The 19,823-nt window shown below is 34.1% G+C and overlaps 2 protein-coding genes across 2 annotated transcripts; one reads left to right on the top strand and one right to left on the bottom strand.

Annotated features, from left to right (window-relative positions):
• Positions 1 to 1,611: 1,611 nt before the first annotated feature.
• Positions 1,612 to 5,344, bottom strand: LOC121241282. Its single transcript, XM_041138986.1, has 5 exons — positions 5,264 to 5,344; positions 4,980 to 5,163; positions 4,781 to 4,874; positions 4,574 to 4,678; positions 1,612 to 2,440 (listed from the first exon to the last, which is right to left on the bottom strand). The coding sequence occupies exons 1-5, from the start codon at positions 5,292 to 5,294 to the stop codon at positions 2,171 to 2,173; spliced, it is 684 nt and encodes a 227-aa protein (XP_040994920.1). The 5' UTR covers positions 5,295 to 5,344; the 3' UTR covers positions 1,612 to 2,170.
• Positions 5,345 to 11,781: 6,437 nt separating this feature from the next.
• On the top strand, positions 11,782 to 18,755 carry LOC121241163 (phospholipid-transporting ATPase 1-like). Its single transcript, XM_041138815.1, has 8 exons — positions 11,782 to 12,116; positions 12,298 to 14,004; positions 14,104 to 14,410; positions 14,999 to 15,707; positions 15,786 to 15,909; positions 16,031 to 16,250; positions 16,765 to 17,223; positions 18,311 to 18,755. Exons 2-8 carry the CDS (start codon positions 12,372 to 12,374, stop codon positions 18,528 to 18,530), a joined length of 3,672 nt encoding a protein of 1,223 aa, XP_040994749.1. The 5' UTR covers positions 11,782 to 12,116; positions 12,298 to 12,371; the 3' UTR covers positions 18,531 to 18,755.
• Positions 18,756 to 19,823: the final 1,068 nt, after the last annotated feature.

Genomic DNA, 19,823 nt, shown 5'->3' with positions numbered 1-19,823 from the left:
TGAAAGAGTGGGGGTGAATGTCAAAAGCCCCTGATTTTTTTTTTCTAAATTACATCAAATAAAAATAAAATAAACATATTTTTAACTGATAAAAAGTAGAACTACATTGAATCCTAAACCACCTTGATTGGTAAGTGAATATGCTTTCCATATTATTGATGAAAGGTTTGAATTTATTTACTAAATTAATATTTGTACGACCACAAGCGGAGAATGATTTGTACAAGTACCAGACGTACAAGTGTCGAGTAAACGCCTTTAAAAAAAACGTGAGACGTACAATGAGAAATTCACTTTTTTATACATCTCACTTTTTATTGGTGAGTACTATTTTTTTAAATGCGCTCACAGACTTAAAACTTGTATATATCATTATTTATTATGTAATTGAAAAATGTTATTCTTCATTTTAAATTTTGTTATTCTCATTAACATCCGTTGATGGTTTGTATTTTAAGTGGTTTTTATTTAAGCAATTAACTTAAAAATGTATCGAGAAAGAATATAAAATTAAAAATTATTCTAAAAATTTTAATTTTGACAAAAGAAGAGAAGAAAAAGAAAGAGAAATATGGCTTTAACCTTTTAGGGGTGGAGCCAGCTTTTCGGGACTTTGGAATGACCGATTAAATTTCTTTTGCTTGCTTGGGTCGAATTCTTGAAACTAATTTGAGTACTGTGCAGTAGTCTTAGTGAGGGCCCAAGGTTCAGCCAGCCTAAGCCGATGCTTCCAAGAGAAAGTACCCCAATTTAAAAAAAATTATTTCACTTAATTCTATTTCCGCACCAACTTAAAAATAATTATAATTTTTTTTATTTTTAATTTTATCTATTTAAGTGATAGGTGTCAAATTTTAATTGGCTAACGTGGAGCTGACGTGTAGCACTTAAAATTTTATTAACATATTGACAGCATAAACTAATTTCATCTTAATTAAAAAGACGGAGTAAAAATTTCAAATAACAAAAAAAATGATTTTTTTTTTGAGTTATTCTATTATTAAGTCGATGTATTAAGCACATCATCCACATCATTTAAATGGTAAGATTCAAATTTTAAAATTTATCTTCTAAATAAAAATGTTATATAAATATTTTATTAAGTGTGCTTTACGCACCGATTTAAGAATAAAATATTTCTTAAAATAAGCATGGGAGCTTGTGGTTTGATTGGCAACATTTGTTCCCTAGCTTCTCGAACTGTAAAGGGGTGAAAAAAAAAATGTAGAATTATGAGGATCGATACTTTCTACCCATTCTTTTGTTTCCTGTGTCTGCAAAGAATCCACACCATTACCAGAGAGAGAGACTGTAAACGAAAAGATGATAATCAGTACATTCAAGCTATACCTTATTAGTATGTATGCATGTATCACTAAGAGCCATTGGAATGTAAGCCATCCCATTCCCACCGTCAAAATCAGGTCCAAGAACAGAGGAGGCTGATATGCTGAAACTGCTGTTCTCAATCCACTTCGGCTTCTTCACTTCTTGGAAACCTAAGGCGCTGTTTGGATTCCGAAAGTGTTTCATCTTATTTCATCTCATCATTACAACTTTCTCAAAATTCCCACACAAAATATAATAAACAATTCAATTTTTTTAAATTTCAAAACAATAATAATATTAAAAAATAATATTCTAACAATATTTTTTTCAACTTTCATCTTTCATCTAAAACCATTCCATCTCATCTCTAAATCCAGACCAACCCTAAAAGACAATTTGCCAACTGCTCCATCCACAACCCCCTACTACGTCTCCATCACCACGTTACAAACATGTATCAATGAGACTCGAGACTGAATGAAAATGAGGACAATGCACTGGTTGTTGTAGTTAGAGACATCTGATGGAGTTGCTCTCGTCTGAGAGGTAGGGGTTGCAGCAGAAGAAGTGGACTCTGAAGGTTCGGAGTATATCTGTGTCGGGGTTTCGGCAGTCGATATGGTTTTGATGGTTTTGTGTTCGTCATTCCCAGTAGATGAGGTTTCAATTATTGGCTCACCCTTACCAAACATTATTTCACGGAGTAAGCAAACATATTCATTAAAACTGGCACCGATCTGGAAATTATGCAACTATGTTTTTCATTAGCTCTTCCCTACTCCTATAAGCTTACAGCTTTATCTCCTTCTTAATTAGCAACTTTCTAAACAAAGATGTAAGGTCACTCAGCTTCGAGGGCTGCAATTTCGTATCTAACTTCTTCTATATGTTCGTTTATGGCAGTCACTGCATCCTGCACACCCCTAATGGCCTCCTTGAGAGCATTATCATACTCAGCATCTGCTTCTGCCTCCTCAGTTCCAGAAGCTTCAGTTATCTCATGGACATGGACACATTCATGTTCCATTGGCTTCTTATATTTGCAGTTGTCATGACTCACTGGACGGTCAGAGGGACGACCTGCCTTCTTCAACACCTGAATCGTAGCTGTCTAGAAGAGGAATTTGTAGTTTTCAGCAACAAAGAAACAAGGATCAGTACGTTTTGAGCAATGAAAAAAAAGAGAGTATGACTTAACGTCTTCAAATGTCACCGTGTTTCCAAAAGGCACAAGTAGAAATCTTAATGTAGTCATGTAAGAATCTCTAAGAGTATACTTTTGCCAAACTAAAACTATGCAAGATCAAATCCCAAATGAACACTCACTTCCCTTAAAGTGTGTTCGTCTGTCACTATCAAAGTTTGGGGTGGCAATATGTGACACGACCCATTAACCCTACACGAACACGACACAATAAAAGCGGGTTAGGGTTTAGCCTTAACGGGTTGGGGTTAAAACGGGTTGACCCGTTAAGACACGATAGCTTAACAGGTTGATAACGGGTCAACCCGTTATGACCCGTTAAGAAAGTTAAAGTTACAATGATACCCTTATACCTAAAAAATAAAATTTTTGGGATTTTAATTTCGATATTTTTATTGTTTGGATTGTAATTTTGGTCTTGTAGTTAGTTTTATATTTTTTTTATAGATATTGTGATTTTAAAATTTATATAAAATTATGCTAAATTTAAGTAGATCAAAATGGTTAATTTTGGGTCTGTTCAATCTATTTACATAAACGGATCAAAACGGGTTGACACGACACGACCCGTTATGTTAATGGGTCGTGTTAGGGTTTGAAATCTGGACACGATAAGCTTAACGGGTCGAGTCGGGGTTGACCTATATAGTATAATATACATGTCTTGACACGATATGAACACGACCCGTTAACACGATTTGACACCCCTAATCAAAGTGCAGGAAAAATCTCAAGTTGAATTGCTCATTTAGGGCCATGCAAGTATTTAAACTCTAGACCAGTTTTGGTTCTACCAAACAGATTGAGAATTTTGAGTTCACGAAGTGACAGATGCGTGGAGCATGGCAGGCATAAATGATTGATCATGTACCATTCACTTTTGCACTCAAAGTCTTGCCGTACTGATCAGCTTGTTTATCCCGAAGCTTCTCCAGACTTATGTACATTGGACCTTTCCTTCTCTTGTTCTTTTTCTTTTTTCCTTTTCATGGGTTTTCAATAGCTTTACATCAGTTCCTTGATAACAGTTATTTCATTTCCAAACTTCTAAGAGGCTAATAAATATATAAATATAAATATAAGCAAGTAGGGTCACAACTTCTCATGATGATTTACAGAGTAAACTGAAAAGGTCAATAGCACATCAAAGATCTTTCTACAAAGTAGTCCAAAGGAATTGAGCAACTCATGGCAAAATTTGGTCTCTGAAACTGCATTCTAATAATAAGCAGTCTTCACTCTTCCCCTTGTTTTAAGGAAGGCATACACACAAAGCACTCAAAGTTCATTTTCATGGATCTTCATTCAACCTCTCTCCATATGGCATCTTCTTTGCCTCACAAAATCACAAAGTGATCCTACTCCAAAAGGTTGACTATTGATCCTCCATAAATAAAGCTAAAATGAGATTGCATTGCATTTTAGCACGTTTGTATCTGATGATTAAAAATTTCATTGCACTTCTCAAGAAATATCTCTGCTTCTGAGATCATTCAAAGTTCATCTTCACTTTATATATTCAAGTTATATCTTCTTAGAGGAACTTGTCTAATGTCTGCAAAATCCAGAATTCCCCTTCATGCTCCATAGCTTAAAGAAAAGAAAAATCTCTGAATGACCAACTATTTACACGTTCAATCTGCCACCATACTTTGCAAATTTCCATCCTTGGATCATTGTTATAATTTCTCCAATAGAGCTTTCATTCAAAAGATGAATGCATTCCCTGACTACTACAGGCGGTGACAAAGGCTCATTAAACAGAATCATACGAACAGCGGCTCAACCCAAATTTTCATGCAAGGAAGTCGTTTAAATTGAAACAAACTCGGCAAATAAAGACTCAGAGATCGTAGTAGGTATCTACATTCAGGCAGAACTCCTAATTCCTAACCGCCATTTTGTTTGAATTATACAAATTGAACACTAAAAGAAAAGGAGGAAGCGTGTTTAAGGTTTGTTTATCAATTTATGAGAATTTTTTTTTCCTCTCAGGAAAAAATTACTGAAGGACTACTGCTATCGAGTTTGAAGGCTTACCAGATGCAATTTCTGCTTCTCCTGCGCTTGAACATCCCTGAGCAACTGTGCCAGATCAACCCGGCAGCTATCAGGATTCAGGAATAGTGATTCGATTTCAAGGACCTAAAATTGTGTGGAAACTCAATAAGATTATTGTTGTTATTATTATTATTACAATTATTTTCTTATCATTCTATGGAAGGGAAACGGGAATGAAACAACTACTTGTTTCGAGCAATCATTGAATTCTACTGTGATCTCACTGCAAAGTTGCTGATAAGCTAATTCCGCTCCTGAATCCATATACTCGGCAAACCCACTGCCAAAAAAATAAAAAAAAGGAATAACATGAACGGAAAAAGAAGAAGAAAATCGGAACCCCATTTTCCCGTAAACTCGGAGATACAATCAACAGAAGACGTACCCTTTGAGCTTGGCGTAGGCTTCGGCTCTCCTCTGCTGAATTGCAAGGAATCTGCGCAGTAGATGGACGGTTTTGGAGGAATCGGATAAACCTGCGGCATCTTGGGCATCCATTGATTCTGTTATGGAAACCTTCTTCTCGAAATCTTCCATTATCTCCTCCTTTACCGATTCCTTTTTCTCCCCTGAGATCCGAAGCTAAGAAACTAGTTACGCCTTATTACTCCAAAATAAAAAAATAATAATAAATTATGCTTTGAACAAACAAGGGAAGAGCATAAATACCTCTTTCCATTGTACGCTTTGCAGTTTGCATTCCCTTTCTAAAGAGTAGGATGTATCCTCGTCACCAAAGCTTTCTAAGGAGCGTAATTTTTTTTTATAAAAAATAAAAAATATGAAATTTTTATAAATAAAAATTAATTTTTTAAATAATAGAACTCTCTCTTTTTTAAAAGATAAATGAGTGTACGGCATTTACACAAGTTAAAACTATATCTAACAATATTCATAATTTTTAAATTTTCAAATTTTTAAGATTTGATTAGTAAGTTTTAAATTTTTAAATTTATCTTTCAAATTAAATTATATCATATAAACAGTTTATTAGATGTACACTAGCTTGAGAAGATAATTTTTGTATAATAAACGATGTGACTTAATGTGATTCGTTAAATTATAAAATTATTTTTATTATAAAGTAAGAAAAATTATATTTTGAAGCCGGGGTGTAGAGCACACCTAATAAAATATTTATATTGTATAAGTTGATTTGGAAGATAAATTTAAAAATTTAAATCTAACAAATCAAATATTATCATTTAAATGATATGAATGATGTGCTATACATACCGGCTTAAGAATATAATAACTCTTAAATATAACGCATAATATGAAATTACCTTAATTTATAAATTTATTTTTATAAAATTACTATTAGGCAATAACACTAATATTTTCAAAATCCATGTTTTAAAAAATAAAACCAACAAATAAAAATAAATCTGATCATAAATTTGGATTTGGGCAGGAAATCAAACCCAACAGGAAGAACTAATACAAATCCATTAGCAATATTTCTCGGGCTGGCGTTGGTCCAGATCCAAAGTTTAACAAGGGTATGAGCCAGGCCCAAAGTTCAAAGCACAGTACGTGCGTTCAGTGTCAGTGTGTGAGACCTCCATTTTTTTTCCTATAATATTTCTAAAGTATCGTATTGTTACACAGATGAAATAAGATGATAAATTTATAAATAGTAATGAGATAATTTGTGATTAAAAGCTATGATTTTTATAAAATTTTGAGAAATGAGAGAAAAAATGAATTGAATAAAAAAGAATAAATTTAAAAGAGGGTTGGAATATAATTTTTTAATATTATTTTTGTTTTGAAATTTGAAAATTTTGAATTATTTTTTATGATTTGTTTATGAGTTTGGGAAAGTTATATGTGATTATACGAAAAATTTAAAATTAAAAAATATTTTGTTTAAATGATGTTTGGATGTCAAGATGGGATAAAATGATTTTAAAAGATTATAAAACTAAACTAGGCCTAAGACTGCTGTATTGTTGCCTCTGTGTTGTTGATAGAGAACTGGAGATCTCCACACTCTTTTCCCACCTCTAAATTATTGGTTAGAGAAAACGTGAACATGGTAAAATGACTAGGGATTAGATAACCCAAATCAATGGTAGCACACCAAGGGACACCCCAGGCTTTTGTCGACACAAGTCTCATGCATTGGTGTGGTAGGGACGAGATAAGGTATATTTGAAACACGTAATGCTAGAGATAAGTCTCAAATGCATAAATTTTATGCAAGGTTTTATAAGAAAATGAGTTTTCATACTTTTTTACGTTGGAATTTACTTTTTTATAAAAATATTGCACGAGACTTGTACATTTGAGATTTATATATATTATTATTGATTTTGAAGATATATTCTTAAAAGCTCATGTATAGCACATATAATGTTTAGAGATAGATCCAAATAAGTGATGACATGTGAAACTTATGTGTGCACATGGATGGCACGGAAGCCTCACATGCCTTGATGTGATTAGAAGGCTATAGATGTAAACTAAAAGAAAATAGAGTTGCTAGAGGCATAAAATAATTTTATAAATTGATGTGGCATATTGTCAGTATGCCTTTTTTTTTTTTTTGTTCTCTCTCCCGCCCCCCTCTTCCTGTGCCTCTCTCCTCCTCCTTCTTCTTCACTCACTTTTCCAAACCCTCGAGCAACCTCTCACTGACATTGTCTTCGTCGCCTCTCACTAAAGTCTAGTCATCTCTCTTGTCCTATTATCGATGTCGAGACTTTATCATTGTCACCCCTCACTATTAGGTATAAGATATCTCTCTTTCGTCTCTCGATTGAGACAAGTAACATATCATGTAAGTTTGTAAATTATTTTTTAGAATTCAGTGTCTATATTATATTTCAAAAGAAAGAATGAATAGTTGGTGAGAAAGAGAGAGGGAGAGAGTATAAGACAAGTTGGCCAAAATCTTCATTCTCTCTCCTCTGTTGAGAAAATGAAGAAAAGTTTTACATTTGCGTTCAAAAATGTGAAAAGAGGGAGACGTGGTTGGATCAAAGACCGATCTTAGGATGGACCAGTGTCTACACTCATTAGGTTCATAGACGAGGAAGGAAAATCACATGAAGAACATGGCTTTTTCTGATGAGTACTGTTATATTTATAAAGAAATTATATAAAAATAATATTATAAATTGATGTAATTTTATTGATTTATTAGATTTATTTTATAATAAAAATAATTTTATAATACGATAAATTATATTAAATTAATAACAATTAAATATTTTCTTTTTCTGATTTCTGAAACAGTACCAACTTTGTCTCTCTCATGTGTCTGAGAGAGACATCGGAAGCCAAGCCGCCTATGACGCGAATTACGCCATTAGAATTGATGACAGACAAACAAACAATCAATCCGGTTCGCGTGTGTGGTTTTAGACCGGAGGATGAATGGATTTGTTGTCTTGAAAATTGGACAAGGAAGACAGCAACTTTTTACTGATATCGTGTGCTCCCTTTTTCTCTCTCTGTCCTCTTTGTTTTAACAAGACAAACTTCCTGCCTTTAATGCCTCTACCAGTCTACCTTCCTTTATCTGTGTACGACAGCTCCTAATCATTTTTATTTTTTGGGGTAATAGGTTTTGAATTTTCTCTCACCTTGTTTAATCTATTTATTGTATAATAAAAATAATTTTATAATTTAATATATTACAATAAATTATATTTCTTTATACGTTTATTTTTATGTAATTTATTTATAATTAAAATATTATTCTCATTATTATGTTGGATTATTTTATTTATTTTATCTTTAAGAATATAATTTGATTCATGAGTAAAATAATTAAAAAAAATAGAACGTTATGGTTAAAGATTTTATAAAAATAAATTTATAAACTTTTTTTATTAATTAAGTATTTCTCAAAAACTAATGTTCAATGAAAAGTTTTTTATTTCATTGAACAAGAATGAGATTATGCACCTTATTAATCCTCTTGTTATCGCTATGATTTGAGCTAAATTAGGAGAGATTGATTCCGTTTAGATTCGAAATTTACCTCAACTCATCTCATCTTGTCGTTACAACGTTTTTAAATTTTTACACAAAATATAATAAACAATTCAACTTTTTCAAATCACAAAACAATAATAATATTAAAAATAATGTTATGATAATATTTTATTCAACTCATCTAAAATCATTTTAATTCATCTGTGAATTCAAACGGGACAGTGAATCTAAAATAATAATTTGAAGAATTGTCTCCAAATAAACTGATAAGGTTTGAGATTTGGAATTTGCAATTAATGTGTTGGACCATTATTGAAGTGCAAGCCGTGTGCATTTGGTATTTTGGTACTCAAACGTGTCTTCTTTGTTTTACCATGTTAGGCTTTGGCCTTCCTACACAGATAGCTTTTAGACCAACACGCAATCTTTTATTTATTTATTTATTTTTATTTTTATTTTATGGAAAGTTCTCAAACTTCATCTAATTTGGAACTTAGATTCAAAGAATATAAGAATCAAAGTTGTCTATGTTGATGGCCTTAAAACGTGCTTGAAATACCATTGTTCTTCCCATCAATTTTGACATTCTTGGATTGAAAATTTGTTGATCTATAGGGAACTTCTAAAACCCTAAAATAATATTATTATGGTTGTTGAACTATTATTAAACCTTCATTATGGTTGTTGTCTAATTTAATCCATGTATTCTATTTTCCCTTTAATTTATCATTTTTATTGTTATTGCAAGCATGTTCCATGTAGCAAAAATATTAACCATCTATTCATAATAAAAAAAACCAATATTTTAAAAAAATTATATATGGAAAAATCATTCAAATAATCTAAAAGATTAAGCACTATTTTATTTTCAAGCTGGTATCCACGTCAATTAAATATTAAGATTTGATTTGTAACATTTAAATTTTAAAATTTATCTTCTGAATCAAATCATGTCGCGTAGACGGTGTACGGTATAAAAGCCTTAAAATAACAATATTCGAAGATGAAGGGCTAGTTTGGATAGTGGAGTATTCTGATACTATTATTCATTATTTTATTCTTATTTTTAATGTATTTTTCATTACTATTCAATATTCTATCATTATTATTTTTTTATTACTTTTTCACTTTTATTCACAGAATGTTTAAGATCACCTCATTATCTAAACACAATTTAATCCACTCTTTTAGTCACGTAGCTAACAAATGAACTTAACACTAATGCAAAATTAAGTCATTGGTCCATTTTTCATGAATGTACTAGATTTACGAGATAGGTTAGCTCTTGTTATTTATTGACTATTTTAAGATCCAAGTACTTTATCTTGACCCATTGAACACCCTTGGCCCCATAGCTATTAATATAAATATGGAGAACATCTTATTCTTTAAAGTCTTATAAAAAATTAGGTGTGCGATCAATGTGACAGCTCTTAATATAAGATAGAGAGCATTTTATTCCATAGTCATATTTATAAATCGGTATAAATAATGTATTATCCATACCGTTAACATGATAAAATTTAGCTTATAAGATAATTTATAATTAATCTGTCTTATAAATTAAATCATGTTATGTCAATAGTGTGTAAAATGTATCATCCATTTTACAATCTAAAAATTATAAAACCAACCAAATTAACCTTCATATAATGTTTTTATTGTAGTGGATAAGAAAATTGCTAATAATAAAAAAGAGAGTTTTTGAATTTTTTACTAGGAATCGATCGAGATCTATAAAACTTTAAATTATACAAGCAAAAGTTAATTAGATACTAAAAGGAGGATAAAGATAAAAGTAAACTTATAAACTGATATATCTTGATGGCATACGTTAGATTATAAAATTAATTTTTATTATAAAATTAATTTAATATATTATATAAATTTAAATCAGTTTGATCAAATTTTGATCAAATTTTTTTAGGAATCATTTGGATTGAGAAACACTCTCAACTCATCTCATCTCATCATTACAACTTTTTTAAATTTTTATACAAGTGTAATAAACAATTCAACTTTTTTAAATTTTAAAACAATAATAATATTAAAAAATAATATTTTAATAATATTTTATTCAAATTTTATTTAAAATTATCTTATCTCATCTCACTATCTAAACAGTTCTTTAATTGTAATAATTCTCTAGAAAAAAAAATTGACAGACAATACGTTAATAAGAAAGAAAAAGTTGGGTTTAAAAGTTTTGCTGAAAAAAAAAAAAAAAAGTGGCGAGGGAAAACTTGAATAGGAGGGAGGAGTTATGCCTGTCTTTTATCATTTCGTCGTGTAACTCCACGTGTAATGTAACAAAGAAGGAAGCCATTAAAGCAGAGCATAATTACGAGCATGAACTATGAACATAGTAATGAAAACATTGAAAGCACGATTTTTAAAAATTAAAAAAAAAAAAAAAAAAAAAAAAAAAAAAAAAGAGAAAGAGAATGAAAGCATTTCAATGGGTCCATATTTTTATTAAAATTTATAAAACTCGTCCCTAATTGTAAAAGTAATTTAAAAGTTTTTTAAAATTATTTATATCCAAACATACTTTCACTAAAGTTAAGGGTTTGTTTGGATAATGAGATAAAATGAAATAATTTTATATGAGTTGAATAAATTATTATTTTTTAATAATATTATTATTTTAAAATTTAAAAAAATTAAATTATTTATTATATTTTGTATAAAAATTTTAAAAATTATAATGATGAGATGAGATAAAATGGTTTATATATTCAAATGAGCCCCAAAAGTAAATAGATTTATGATCTTTGATGATGAATTAAAATGGTTTCAATTTTAAATTACGAAATGATATTTACAGTTTGAATGTGACTCGTGTCCTTTTTATTGAAAAAGTAAATAATATAAGATTTATATGTTTTTTTTTAAGAGTGTGCTAGATTTATACATAAAAAATTATATCTATCATTATTTAATAAATATTGTAAGAATTTTATATGTATATTTCTCATTTATTTGAAAATTTAAATTAAAAAACATGGAATATAAATAAAGAAAATACCTCACATAAAATAAAGTTTTTAGGGAGAGAAATAAAAGACTGCAGTCAAATCCAGACAATTTATAGCTTTCACAGCTCCTCTGTAAAGGAAAGAAAATACAATTAGTTTTTGTTATTGGTAATTATTATTTATCATCCTCCGCCAGCCCTTCTAGAAGTGCAATTTCTCTCTCTGATGTCTGAACTCTCTTTCTCCGTGAAAGACTTCTCCTTTTTCTTTTTTCTTCATGCACGCACACTCGGAATTTTGTATTTCCTTTCTATATGGTTATTGATGCGTTCGCTGTCGCCATCCCATACGACTTTTTTTCCCATTTCTTTGCAATCACCGCCTCTCTCTCCTCTTGCTCAGCATCTCTATCACTCGCTCTCTCTAACAATGCCTTTGACCTTTTACAATTCTCTCTTTCTTTCTGGAAACGTAATCGGAAAACACACTTCGTCTCAAGACTCGTTTCTCTCCCTTCTTTCGCATTACTCTCTCTCTCTCTAACGTTTCCTGGTGTACGAGCAAGTTCTGACAGCCTTATCTAGCACAAAGCAAAGGTTCTCTCTCCCTATCTTTCCCTCTTCGTACATTATGTCTAGCATGTCCAGCTTAATATTTTAATAGCTTCGTTTTTTCCTATCAATTTCCCATACATACACGACTTGTTTTGGTTCTGGGTTCTGCGTGTTTTCGTAAATTTCTGTTCTTGTTGTAAATTTCTGCGACATTTGATTGCAGTCACCGGCTGGGTATTTCATGAATTTGTTGATTGTTGACACTCTGCTGCTTAAGAGGCTTCTGATCCTCAGATCATGGCTCCTGAGCGTCCTCCTTTGATCCCGTCTCCTAAAACTCCCAGTAACCAAGACCTGAATACTGCACCCGTCTTGTTAGATCTCGCTAAATCCAAATCTGGCCGGCCTGAATCGTTTTCCAAGATGGAACTAGAAAATCCAGTTGAAAACTCCTCTAGTCTGGAATCCAATTTCCACTCCTCATCCCAACGAAGTATTGTGTCCATTCAATCCAAGGCTTCAGCTGGAAACTCTATTAGGGAAGTGAGTTTTGACTCGGGATCGAAGCCCGTGAGATATGGGTCTAGAGGGGCTGATTCCGAAGCGCTTAGCATGTCCCAGAAAGAAATCAGTGACGAGGATGCAAGGTTGATTTATGTAAATGATCCTGCAAAGACAAATGAGAGGTATGAGTTTGCAGGAAATTCTATAAGGACTGGAAAGTATTCGATTATTACTTTTTTGCCGCGAAATCTGTTCGAACAGTTTCATAGAGTGGCGTACATATATTTCCTTGTGATTGCTGTTCTAAATCAGCTCCCCCAGCTGGCCGTTTTTGGCAGGGGAGTTTCAATCTTGCCATTAGCCTTTGTGCTTTTGGTTACAGCAGTGAAGGATGCATACGAGGACTATAGGCGGCACCGGTCGGACCGAATTGAGAACAACCGTTTGGCAAATATTTTGGTTAATGATCAGTTCCAACAAAAGAAATGGAAGGACATCCGAGTTGGTGAAATCATCAGAATTCATGCAAATGAAACACTTCCGTGTGATATGGTGCTGCTCTCGACCTCTGACCCAACTGGGGTCGCTTATGTGCAGACGATTAATTTGGATGGTGAGTCCAATTTGAAGACTCGCTATGCAAAACAAGAGACCCTCTTGAAGATGCCTGATGAAGGGAAAGTTAAAGTTAGTGGGTTGATCAAGTGTGAGAAACCAAATAGGAATATTTATGGGTTCCATGCAAACATGGAAATTGATGGGAAAAAGCTGTCGCTTGGACCCTCCAATATTGTCCTTCGAGGCTGTCAGCTGAAGAATACTGAGTGGGCCTTTGGGGTTGCCGTGTATGCTGGTCGTGACACCAAAGCTATGCTTAACAGCTCAGGAGCTCCATCTAAGAGGAGCCGGCTTGAAATCCATATGAACTCTGAGATCATCATACTCTCCATTTTTCTTATTGCTTTGTGTTTGGTTGTCTCTGTCTGCGCACTTGTTTGGTTGCTGAGACACAGGGAAGAGTTGGATTACATACCCTATTACAGAAAGGCTGACTTCTCGGAGGTGGAGGAGAAAGACTATAACTATTATGGAGCGGGAAAGGAGACATTTTTCGCATTCCTCATGTCAGTTATTGTTTTCCAGATCATGATCCCCATTTCTCTCTACATTTCCATGGAGCTCGTCCGGGTTGGTCAGGCGTACTTCATGATCCGAGATACCCAAATGTATGATGAGACATCAAATTCGAGATTTCAGTGCAGAGCATTGAATATAAACGAAGATTTAGGACAGGTGAAGTATGTATTCTCAGATAAAACTGGCACACTTACAGAGAACAAGATGGAATTTCAATGTGCAAGTATATGGGGAGTAGATTATAGTGCTGGGAATTCACAAATTGATCAAGTTGAATACTGTGTTCAAGGTAATGCCATTTTTGTTTTTTAGTAAAATAGTCATAGTGTTTCCGATTTTGTTTTCACATTAGCATGACAATTTGATCTTATGTCTGCCTTGGTATCAGTGGAGGGAAAAGTTCTAAGGCCAGCAATGAAGGTAAAGACTGACCCGGAGCTCTTACAACTATCAAGAAGCGGAAGTGGCACAAAGGAAGGCAAACATATCCATGATTTCTTACTTGCATTGGCAGCCTGCAACACAATTGTGCCCCTTGTTGTAGACACATCTGATCCTACCGTGAAGATGATAGATTACCAAGGGGAGTCTCCTGATGAACAAGCATTGGTGTATGCTGCTGCTGCCTATGGTTTTATGCTTACAGAACGAACCTCTGGCCATATAGTAATTGATATTCAAGGAGAAAGGCAAAGGTAATTAGAGGCTATATTGTTCATTTCTCCCCTTCCTATACAGCATCACGTCTTCCCCTTTGACTATAAAAACGACCACCACAATCATTAGAACAGCTTTAACAAAGTGGCTGCAATCATTTTGGCTGATTTTACTTTACTAATAGAAGAGAACTTATGCTAATGTATAGTGGTTTCATAATTCTTACAAGTCTCATTTTTTTTCCTCTCTCTCTCTCTCTCTCTCTCTCTCTCTCTCTTTCCCCTCTTCAGTACAAGATTGATATTCAATTGTTTTTTCTGCTCAATCACAATGGCAAGATACACATGAAAGTGAGAGAATAGGTGGCATTTGGGCGTTGAAACCATTTCTCGAGCTCATTATCTTTTTTTTGTTTGTTTTTTGTTTTTAAAGTAACTTTGGTAACAAAACTAATTATGATAACGATGACCTGGCCATAAACTGGTGATAGTAGCTGCAGCGGGTTAGTCATTCTTGATTATTATTTCAAGTGATTATCTTATCATACTCATAGGTAGCTTCTTTCAAAAGATACAAACCTTAGTATCTCTTCTTTTTGATGATTTTCCTCAGCATGGGCACTGCAGGTTCAATGTTTTAGGCTTGCATGAGTTTGACAGTGACCGGAAGAGGATGTCAGTTATATTGGGGTGCCCCGACAAGATTGTGAGAGTCTTTGTAAAAGGTGCTGACACATCCATGTTTAGCGTGGTAGATAAATCTTTGAACATGAAAGTAATACGTGCAACTGAAGCCCACCTTCACGCTTACTCCTCAGTGGGTTTGAGAACACTTGTTGTTGGTATGCGGGAATTGAGTGCTTCGGAATTTGATCTATGGCATTCTTCCTTTGAGGCGGCGAGCACTTCTTTAATTGGTAGATCTGCTTTGCTTCGAAAGGTAGCTAGCAGTGTTGAAAACAATCTATGCATACTAGGTGCCTCCGGCATTGAAGATAAACTCCAACAAGGTGTGCCAGAGGCCATAGAATCTCTGAGAACAGCAGGGATCAAAGTATGGGTTTTGACTGGAGACAAGCAAGAAACTGCCATTTCAATTGGCTACTCCTCCAAGCTTCTGACAAGCAAGATGACCCAGATAATAATTAATAGCAGTTCTAAGGAGTCATGTAGGAGGAGTTTGGAAGATGCCATTGTCATGTGTAAGAATCTTGTGGCCGTTGCTGGAGTTGCAAACAATATTGGCAGAAGTTCTGAAGCTGGTTCAACACCAGTGGCCTTGATTATTGATGGTACCAGCCTTGTTTATATTCTTGACAGTGAACTCGAAGAACAGGCAAGTGCTTGTAAACCTCCAGCCTTTTTTAGTTGTTGGCTAGATATGTTGATCTAACTTACTCATCTTGAGATGCAGCTCTTCCAATTAGCCAGTTACTGTTCCGTTGTGCTATGTTGTCGAGTGGCTCCTTTGCAAAAAGCTGGAATCGTTGCCCTTGTGAAGAACAGAACTACTGATATGACACTTGCCATTGGCGATGGTGCGTTAGATAAATAACTTATGCTCCCATAAAAGAGAGCCAAAATATGGAAAATAAAATGCAAATTTTCCTGCTAACATTTTGATGTTTATTGTTGACATTTTGCTTGTATCACTATCAGGTGCCAATGACGTATCGATGATCCAAATGGCTGATGTTGGAGTTGGCATCAGTGGCCAAGAGGGTCGGCAAGCTGTAATGGCATCAGATTTTGCATTGGGGCAATTTAAATTCTTAGTTCCCCTTATTTTGGTCCATGGGCACTGGAATTACCAACGGATGGGCTACATGATATTATACAATTTTTACAGGAATTCTGTGTTGGTATTTGTTCTATTTTGGTGAGTTTTTATTGGGCACTCATATTTCTTTTGATTATTTCTTCACATATAATGATTCTGTAGTCATGAATACGCCATCTAATTAGCTGGTTCAGTCTGTTGGAGTTTGTTATGGGACATTGTCTCAAGTCTTAACCTGTGTCCAAACTATGTATAAGCTTCTCACTGTCTCTCTTTGTTCTGCTGGAAGGGGGAGAGACAGATTGTTTTTTAATTGTGTTTATAATCGCAGTTTGGGGAATGTGCGGTAGAAATGACTCTTTTGAACTATAATTTATAAAGGTGAAGTTAATTGGATCTTGATCCTCCTTGTGTTTAAACTTCAAATCTGGATGTGTGTCCAAATTATAATATGGTTTTGTAATTCAAGCTTGAATTACTATTTAGTCGAGCGGGATAGAGTTGTACATGTGGATAAAGAATATGATCTAGACGGAAAAGATTACAGTTTAACCTAATTATGTCCGCGATGGCCTGCTTCACCATTGCTAAGTTTTTCATGTGCTTTGTGTAGGTATGTGCTCTTTACTTCTTTCAGTTTGACAACTGCAATCAATGAATGGAGTAGTGTGTTGTATTCAATAATCTATACTTCACTGCCTACGATTGTTGTTGGAATTCTTGACAAGGATCTAAGTAGGAGGACTCTTCTACAGTATCCACAACTTTATGGGGCTGGGCAAAGACAAGAGTGCTACAATAGAAGGTTGTTTTGGTTAACAATGTTTGATTCATTGTGGCAAAGTGCAGCTATCTTCTTTATCCCTTTCTTTGCATATTGGCACAGCACCATTGACATATCAGGTATAGGAGATCTTTGGATACTTGGAGTGGTTACTTTGGTTAATATACACTTGGCCATGGACGTCTTTCGGTGGACTTGGATTACTCATGCAGTCATTTGGGGATCTATAATTGCGACTGTTGTTTGTGTTGTTATCATTGATGTTATACCCTCATTAGTTGGTTACTGGTAAGTCTCTTGTCATCACATTAATTCAGCCCTGTATTTAATAATGTGCTTCATATACAAGTTCTTCCCAATTTGCGGGAGCTCACTCTTACTAGTGATCCTCCCGAAGACAAGAATAGAAGCCTGAATGGTGATTCTCCAATGTTGGATAGTTAAACTGAAATTTGTGGAACGGTTTTTAATTGAGTCAAGCTGAAATTCATACGATAAAGAGACAATAGGACCTGGTGCTAGATATCTTCATCTTTTAGTCACCTTCAAAGTGAGAAGGCTTGTTCTGCTAAGCTCCCCTTTTTTCCAGTAGCCTTGGTTAATTTTTCATGTTGTTCTTCTAGCTTTTCATGTGAGTATGTACATCTTAGCCAAAAGAAAATGACCCAATTACCTACCTTGGCCCCTCCTTTTCTTTAACAAAAGTGATATCTTCTTACGTCTAAAAATGGGCAGTCATAAGCTTGTAAGTAATTATGCATCCTTTTTATACACCTCCTCTTGTCTTGGCTTCTAGAGCTTCTATTATTAGGCTTTTTTCACTCCCTGTTAACCCACTGTTCTTTAAAACCACTTCGCAAAGACTTGAGCTGCAATTAAAAGCTGTATGGTAGAACATCAGTTTTGTGTTTCAGATACAGACTCAGCATAATTCCTTCTTGGGCCTAGATTTGTATAAAGATAGACAGTGTGTGAACCTTACAACATTTACTACTAATACTTTATGTCTCCCGGACGAAATTACATACTTAATGGACTACACAGTAAGTCTATTTCTCTTCAAATCTAGGTCCAGAATTAAGGCAGGAATTCTAGATCCTGATCCCCATGTTTCTGGCCTGCAAGAAAGAATTAGTCAAGCTGGTCATGGCCACAAAGAGGCACAATTTGGGTGATATCTGCTGCATACTAGATGAAAATTCTTCTGGTGGACTTTTGATATGCCTATTTACCTCATCAATATTCTTATTTACTGATAAAAAAAAAGATTAGATGAAAAATCTTCCTGCATGAGTCCAGTGTTGAAAGATATATTGAAATCGTGTTTTTACTTTTTTAGTAGAGACTGATGTGCAACTCCAATATAATATGACAGGGCAATCTTCCATGTTGCAAAAAGGAGTACATTTTGGTTATGCTTGCTTGCAATCATCATAGCTGGCCTAATTCCTCGTTTGGTTGTAAAGTTTCTGTATCAATACTATAAACCCAGCGATATTCAGATTGCAAGGGAAGCTGAGAAATTTGGGAATCTGAGGGAGTTTGGAGCTACAGAAATAGAAATGAATCCTATCCCGGATCCTCCAGAAAGATAACAAGGTGATTTTGTTCCTGTTTACACCTCCTTTTCTTTGTAAAGTATCCTATTCTTTAGGCTGCTTCAGAGTATCTCTCTTGGTTGCCAGATTTTTGTTATTGCTATCCGAAGGGTAGTCTTTTTAATGTTGTATTTTATTTTGTTGTATTCACACAGTCATTCAATGTACATTACCAAGGTTATCACAGAAAAATTTAGACACTTAATCAGAGTTCGATACCAACTTTGGTTGTTTCTCCTTGATGGGTGGATTCAAGTTTGTTTTATTTTTGGTTTGAGTCAGCAATGAGTTGGGTTCTGGTCTGAGACTCTGGTGGCTGATTATATAAAAGCATGGTAGCCTAATAGTATTAGCATCTTATGTCAGGGTTATGTCAGGGTTGCCCTGGTCTATATGCACCAGACATGTTGAGGTTTGTCTTAAGAAAAAATCTTAAGACTTGTGTGGTGTAGGGATGATGAGAAATGCTCTTATATTGTCCTCAATGCAGCTTCCTGATGCGTTAGATTCGGGATTCAAGATAGTTTCTTTCTTAAATGAACTTTCACACTCGTCATATCCCCAAGAAAAGGAACTTCCACATGTATCACTTCACTCCAGCTCTAGCTGCGAAACTGGAGTGTAAGAAGCTTTATAACAAAGGTGCAACAGCCACCGTGTTCATACACCATGAGCGAGGTGATGGTATTCCAATCCTCCTACAGATGGCCAAGTATATATAACATCAGCTAAAGGATGAGATTATGAGTTGTGTATGGCATTTTAATATTTTTTCGATTCAAAGCTATGGTAATGTGTTGTTCGGCTCAGCCGGATAGCGATCTACCTTTCTTGACCAAACTATAAGACTTAAAGTAAGAGAGAGATAGGCACATCAAGTTGGCTCCACTTTATGTATCTATCTCTCCCGCTCTAGGCCTAAGAACTTTAAGCGATTTGAATCTAGCTCAACCTATGTTCATTTCCTCTTGGAGTCAACTTTACAGTTTATATATTTATTTATCCATCTCTTTCACTTTATATCTTAAAATTCGGTCAAAATAGATAAATTTCGCGTAGTCCTTTTGTAAAAAATTAGATCACACTTTAAAATGTGTAAAAAAGTTTTTTCTGTGATCTACTTTTTTACAAAGGGTCTGCACGAGATTTATTTATTTGAGATTTTTACTTAGCATTACTCGCATTACACATTCTTTTTGTAAAAGCATGAGATATAATTGTTGCTCACGTAAATATCATATCTTCTAGAAAAATCATGCTAGATGCAATCTTAAGTATGCCCCTGCATAA

The sequence above is a fragment of the Juglans microcarpa x Juglans regia genome, chromosome 7S (assembly GCF_004785595.1).
Source record: "Juglans microcarpa x Juglans regia isolate MS1-56 chromosome 7S, Jm3101_v1.0, whole genome shotgun sequence".
NCBI classification, from domain to species: domain Eukaryota; kingdom Viridiplantae; phylum Streptophyta; class Magnoliopsida; order Fagales; family Juglandaceae; genus Juglans; species Juglans microcarpa x Juglans regia.
The sequence above is the reverse complement of the archived record's forward strand: the minus strand, read 5'-3'. Positions and strand labels throughout refer to the sequence as shown.